We start from the raw sequence: 7144 nt of genomic DNA, 5'->3' as shown, positions 1-7144 counted from the left end.
GCTTTGTGGAGAGTTTTGTTGATACAACTGTAAATACCTGTTAGCGCCCCCTACATGATACAGTGTTTCATACCACAGTCTGAACAAAAAACAACCTAAGGATTTATCTATTGTTGGAGTGTCAGCAGCAAAGCAGCTAAACATGAAAGGTTAAAGGCGGTAGAATAAAATCAAATGGGGTTATTGAGGGGAGCATAAATGTGTGGAAATATCAGTCTTATAAAATCTTTTACAGTCTTGGAACTTTTTGCCGAATGGTGGTCTTACAGAAAAAGCAGTGGGATCCTCTCGGACCATGAACATTTTACCTTCATTTCTTTTTCTTTTTACTTATTTTGCATACTTTCCCTCTTTCTTTCATTTGGAATAGCAGCTCCCCCAGGCACAACAATGTATCCCCTCTCCCCTCAGGCAAGAGCAAGGACACAATCCCTCACCAGCTTCCCACCCACCAACACTGACAGCTGTTCAATAAATTGCTCATCCTGGGTAGCAGTTTTATTCTACAATGAATCAGCTTAGTGTCCTGGAAATATAATTATACCAGCATTGTACTGAGGTTGTTATCAGTAAAAACAAAAGTTTAACTGCTTTGTGTTTTCACAGCTCTGCTGCCTGATGGTCTGTTGTCTGTTGTCCACATCACTGATGATGGAATGAGCATCCTGGAGCCGCTGGAGATTACAGACACTCATGTGGTCATTAAAGTCCCTCACCTGTCTATCTTTGGCCTAGTCTGGGACATTGTTAAGAGGTTGTGGACGAAACCAGTTAGCGGCCGAGTTCTGCTTTTCCACAAACCAGCAAACCCAGTAACACAAATGCAAAAACTCAATGCGTTTCTCCTCCCAAGGAACATCCATATGGACGAGGTAAGGCTTCATGTTGCAGCTGTCAGTCCAAAATGATCTGATCTCTCTTAAAGAACAATTTCAAGTTCATATGAACACTTTACAGCCTTTTCTTGCATTACTGTTTATAGTGGACATCAAGAGATACCATCATAATGTTGTTTGAATGTATGTGATGGAGGACAAAATCAGCCCAGCCCTTGTTTTGTGCAAAATATTCCAAAGTTTGTCTGAATTAATATGAAACTTGACAGTCTCAGTTAGACACTTGTGTACTTGTGTAGGTGGAATTTGGGGGATAGTGCTGAATGCTGCTTCCCAGTCTTTGGAAGGGAAATCCTCTTGTAAGTCTTCTCAACAGGCAATAACTGAAGATCCAGTTTTAAGGTCCAACTTTCAATAACATCAGATCCATTATTTTCTTTTCTGACCACTTCATAAAATCTGAATCTGATCTGCCTGGTGGGAAAGAGTGGCTACCGTGGGAGACATTGTCAATATTCATCAAAGGATGTTTTATCTGAAAAGTAAAACCTCCTGATCATGAAGGTTGTTCCTCTTATTCACCCTCCTCTAGGTTTCTCCATCATTGTCCATGTAAGTGCTGAAGTCTCCCACTATAGAGTGTTGCTTGTGATAATCCCCACGCCTTTCTCACTCTGGCCAACTGGAAAATGAAAGAGCCCAGTTCCTCAGCCCAACAATGTATTTAGTTGGTTTGCTCCAGCCCAGTTCATTATCCACCAGAGTTCATTCCATGTCCCTAGAACCAGTCTCAAAATACTTGTTAACATATTTTCTCACGTTCTATGTTTTCCAGTTTGAACTTGACTTCAAGTTGTCACTTCTGAGCCATCGTTAGTGGACTCACCATCCCTTTTCTCTGGTATGATGTAATGCATGCTAGTCTTAGCCTTCACTATTATCAAAGTTAGCACCAGGTTAGGCTACTCTGACTGAAATGGCTTGTTGTAGTTTTTTCCAGGTTTCCTTTGTGAGAGAGGAATTAGAGCTGCAAATAACACCAACAAAAGTCCCGAATAACAAGTACTGGTTGAAACATTGTAGAACCGGTACTGGAGGTTGAGTACTGTGGAATAAAAGTATTGTTTAAATATTAAAATGTTCTTATGTCTCTTTAGGTCAGCAAACAGCAACAGCCTTATAAGAACATCAAGCCCTCTTCTAAATGCAAACTAATCAAAGATCAAATTTACAGTCTTGACTGTCCTGAGGCCAGCGAAATTCAGCCAGAGGTGAGTATTTTTAATAAAAGTCTTTGTTAGTTCTGAAACAATTCAGCCAATTGCTGTTGGTTACCTTTAGTCTACTCTGGACACTGTTGGGAAACTGTTGGGATATTTTGGTTTTCAGGAAGAAGAGTTTGATCTGGAGTTTGGACCAAATTACGACCCAATGTTTGAGATCTGGCTGCCTGCAAGCAGAAGAAGAGTGATATTAACGGTTCAAGACCAAACACAGATGGTAGTCTGGACGCGTAAAGTTGATCTGACAGGTAAAGGTGCCTTTATTCCTACTCTGCCTTAGATCATTCTTCGGTCTGCATTCATCCTGGAGTCCACTTTTTTAACCAGTTTTGAGGGATCTTATTGAGCTCCAGGGCCAGTGTGCGCAAAACATAAAGTGGATATAATCAATATTTTTATACTAACCGTGTGTTTCCTCATTGTAAAATAACAAATTACAACCCAAATGTGGCGAAGTTTTAGGGAACTACTCGAACAACACCGACCTTACTGCTTTATGCAAGATGTGATTGGTTGTAAGGAAATAAGTTATACTACAAGATAAACAGATAATTAACAGTATATTGATCGTTTAATGAAAAGAAAGGGAGTGCCATCATAAAATCACAGTAAATCAGTATACTTTTTTACCTTTAAAATATTGTCACTTGTGTTTTAAAAGTGATTGTTGGTTATTAAACAAAATGGTTTTCCCTCATTATCTTCCAGATTCAATAGAGGAAATTCCACAGAGGGATATCCAAGCAGACGAGAGAGTCCAAGCAGAGGACAGAGTCCCAACAGAGGACAGGGTCCCAACAGAGAACAGGGTCCCGGCAGAGAACAGAGTCCCAACAGAGGACAGAGTCCCAGCAGAGAACAGAGTCCCAGCAGAGGACAGAGTCCCAACAGAGAACAGGGTCCCGGCAGAGAACAGAGTCCCAACAGAGGACAGAGTCCCAGCAGAGGACAGAGTCCCAGCAGAGGACAGAGTCCCAGCACAGGAGAGGCTGCGCTCAGTTCGGACACAGTTTATAAACGGTGCGTCTGACCCTGTTCTGAACCAGCTTCTGGATAAACTCATTGAGCGTCGCATTATAAATGATGAGGAAATGCAGTCAGCTACAACAAAAGTCAAAGCAGAAAAAGCTCGATACTTGATCGACACAGTGCGAAACAAGGGACCTGAAGCCAGCTCAGTCCTGATCGCTGCTCTGTGTGAGTTGGATCCATGCCTTTCCACAGTGCTGAACTTCAACTGAAACAAAAGCAAGAAAGTGTGTGATGATGAATCTCATTAACAGCTCGCTGGTCTCACATTACTTACTGGAGGTAATGTGTTCTGATTAGACAAAGACCGAAAAGATTTAGAATCATTTACAGAGAATAAAATATTTTTATATCAATATTTTATCACTGCTACGCTTTTTTAATGTGTGTGTGGGCTTGTGTTAATATCTTTGTGAGAACCATTTGAGATTCAAACCATCGTAGTGTCCCTCAACAGGTACTGATGTCTCCTCAAATACACAAGAAGAAAAACTAATCCGTGCATTTGTTCATTCTAGGCTGTATTACTGCAACTCCTTATTATCAGGTTGCCCCAATGAGTCCATTAAGACGCCCCAATACATTTTCTGTCATGTTGTGGCTGTTTGGCCATGACACAGATTACAGTCATCAAAATAAAGTAAAATGAGAACAACAAAAGAAAGAAAAATAAAAAAAACTGAAGAAATTAGTAATAAAGTAGTAAGATCCTTTCTTTTTAGTTTTAATTAATAAACTTGACATCAGACTTTGACTAGCCCTTTAAAGTGGCTCAGTCCCAAAATACTCACTGACCACTTTTCACAAGCACTGGATGTTTGTGAATTGTCTGTTAATTCTCAGTAAATAAAAAAGTCCCCTCTTGTATGACCTCTGTCAGTCCCCTGTTGGCTGGTACATAATGACACAAGTCCCCTCTTAGATAGCATAGAACGACATTCACACTCCAGCATGGATGAATAAGAGAAACAAAAAAATCTGTATTTTTTGTGAAAAAATGTCAAGTAAATTGTCTCTTGCAACATAATATTTTAATGGTATTTGTAACAAAACAATAAAGCTCAACTAATGTGAATTTCCTAACTAGTTTGTAGCATCAGATTGTATTAGAATGAAGGGCTATCCAGAAGGCAGGGCAGTAAGTAGTAAGGGATAAAAAAAAAAACAGGATAAAATCATGACTGAACATAATGAAAGGTCCCCACTTGTACTGCATTGTCCAACTTTCTATTTTTAGATCTGTATAATTTTGTGATGGTTCTGATATGGGCTGCCAATAGCTTATTACCATTTTAATGCCTATTTAAAGCACTAACATACCAGTTAGACTGCACAGCTTAAGATACAGTTCAGTTAACTATACTGTGTTAATTCAACTGAATTTTATTTAGTTCCAAATCATAACAGAAGTTACCTCAGTGTATTTCATATAGAGCAGGTTTAGACCATATATATTATAAGATGAAGGTGGTTTCTTCTCAAGCTAAACACCTCTCCACCCTTCCATGGACCGGCTCTGTTACCACCGGTGGGGAGCCGATCCTTTCGACAAACATCCCAGCACTGAGCATCGACTCGTGGCCCACCCTCGGGGCTGGTCGTGAGTCCCAAGCCTGCTCCACTCCCTGCAACACGGAGCCATGGGTCCGAGTCTGAAGTAGGCGGCGTGCTAAAACTCCAGCCAACGACTCACAGCTGACACTCTCTTGCTGTCCAACAAATTCCAAACTTTGGAAAATGGGGAAGAACTACGGCTGAGTGAGCGCTCATCTTCTGGCCTTGTCCCCGCTCCTGATGTGGCGTCTAAGGGCTCCCCAACCACCACAGATCCAGCCTTGGTCTTGCCATGCTCTGCCTCCAACACCGCTTAGGGCCTCCCCACCTCCCAGGGCCGGATTGGTTCTAGTCCAGATCGCCTACCTTTTCCTGTTCGCCAGGACTGACCCCTGCTGCCGCTGCAAATGGGCGACTGTCTTCTACGCGCAACCCGGCCCGCGCACCACCCGCTGTCTCTCGGGTCCAGTCCACCAGGAGGTCAGACCTCCACGCCCAGGCTTTTTATTTTTTTTAAAATACTTGCATCCATGCTGGAGTGTGAATGTCGTTCTATGCTGCTATCTAAGTGGGAACTTGTGTCATGTACCAGCCATCAGGCGATCTTCATTCTATACAGTCAATCCGGGGACTTCTTTTATACTGAGAATCTGATATGACAATAATTGAGAAGAATTGCAAACCAGCCTTGTTATCGAAACCTGAATGACATCCAGTGTTTGTGAAACAGTTAGACGTGAGTATCTTTGGGACTGAGACCACTTTTAGGGCTAGTCAAAGTCTGATGTGAGGTTTTTTAATAAAAATTATGAAAATTTTTTTTCCTGGTTGTTTTTTATTTTTCTTCAAATACTTATCACTCCCTTTGACTCCTTTTTGTGAATTTCCCTAGTGTGGGATCAATAAAGTCTATCTTATCTTATCTTTTGGACAGCCATTTACATAAATACCATTTCACACACACACACACACACACACAAAACCAGCTGAAACTCCACTTGCTCAGTTTTCTTTCAATCTAAATCATTTCTTTCCTCTACAGGAGAAACTGACTCAGAGACTTTGACAGTAAAATAATAAAATGTTGTATGAACACTCACTCTGCCTCAGCCTTCAGTTCTCCTCCTCCTGCTCTGTCCACTCAAAATGGAGTCTGAACCAACTGAACACTTTAACTTTGAGGTTCCCTCCCTTTTCTTGTGTTTCTGGACTCTCCCCTCTTCATCTACGGGACATCCCATGAGTCTGTGTTCATACACATTGGGCTAACCAAGCCTATATCTTCTGTATATCGTTGGTTTCAATTAGAGCTTAACTGGTATTTTTTCTGTTGATAAACAACTTCCGGTTATGTAGAAGAACTGTGGGATGACCTAAACAAACATCTGCATAATTTTATCTAACAACACCAGTATGTGATTAATATGAATACAAACATTTACAACTGCATCAAATCAGTAGGAAAAGAGGACACTCTCACTATTTTTATTTAAATCACAATCAGTAAGTGATTAAAGTCATTAAACAGTGATATTTCTGTCTGGACTGCAGTGAAGGGGGTCCAGCTCTATAAACAGCAAACTGTGTCTGACTTACTGAGGGATGAAGTTACACCACTGGTTGGTCCAGTGTTGAGTTGCTCTTTCATTGATTGGTTGTTGTTCTTTCAAAATGAACACAAACAGTCCTCAACTGTCCAAAGGAGGCTTTTGTAAATTAAAGTTCTCTTTCAAATAAAATATCTGAAGCTATAAGTGGAAAGTTTTGATCTTGCAGCTGCATTTACACACAACATTTCTTTACCTAAACATAGCTTAACCATGTCATGTGATGATCAGGGCACTTTAATAACAAATATTACTTGGACTCACAGAGTAAAGTAAATTCATATCTGTTATATTACTACAACTTTAGCAGTGAATTGTGTTTCATGAACTCATTGTAGGTTTTGGATATTAAATGTAATCTGCAGTAAGTAACTAGTTTACAGATCACTTTTCTGAGTGCATCATACACATCAGTACAGAAACCTTGACCCAGACTGGTTTTGTTCTGTATGTTTTTTGTCCTTCAGTGAGCTGTAGATGAAAATGAATGTGTGTTAAACAGCAGAGAACATGGAAGGAGGTCTGACATTTAACATGATCATCTTATGTTCTTATTTTTCTGGCAGAAATGTGCTTCCATAGTTCTGTGACTGACAAGCAGATGAGAGAAGATGTGACCTGAGCTGGTAGTTTGTTGGTTTGGACAGCAGGTGGCGCTGCTGCTGCATCAATAATCAGCTGAGACTCAAACATACAGCAGTGTGTTTTTGTCTCATCTGCACTCCGACAGACAGCACACAGGAACAAAATATCATCAACATAAATATCAAGTTGAGCTGTGAAACAGGAAGCTTTGACATTTTATGAACCTCTTCAAATCCACTTTTCTCCTCAT

The 7144-nt window shown here is 40.6% G+C and overlaps 1 protein-coding gene across 1 annotated transcript; it reads left to right on the top strand.

Annotated features, from left to right (window-relative positions):
• Positions 1-606: 606 nt before the first annotated feature.
• On the top strand, positions 607-3954 carry LOC118323583 (the record flags this gene model as incomplete). The annotated part of the gene is given in 4 exon segments (XM_035655591.1): positions 607-872; positions 1994-2107; positions 2226-2367; positions 2828-3954. Coding segments are annotated over 4 exon segments (1055 nt in total), but the record flags the coding sequence as incomplete, so codon positions are not given.
• Positions 3955-7144: the final 3190 nt, after the last annotated feature.

This window comes from Morone saxatilis, unplaced genomic scaffold (genome assembly GCF_004916995.1).
Source record: "Morone saxatilis isolate NCDOM2014 unplaced genomic scaffold, NCSU_SB_2.0 Contig0, whole genome shotgun sequence".
NCBI lineage: Eukaryota > Metazoa > Chordata > Actinopteri > Moronidae > Morone > Morone saxatilis.
Note: the sequence above shows the minus strand (reverse complement) of the source record. Positions and strands in the feature narration are given on the sequence as shown.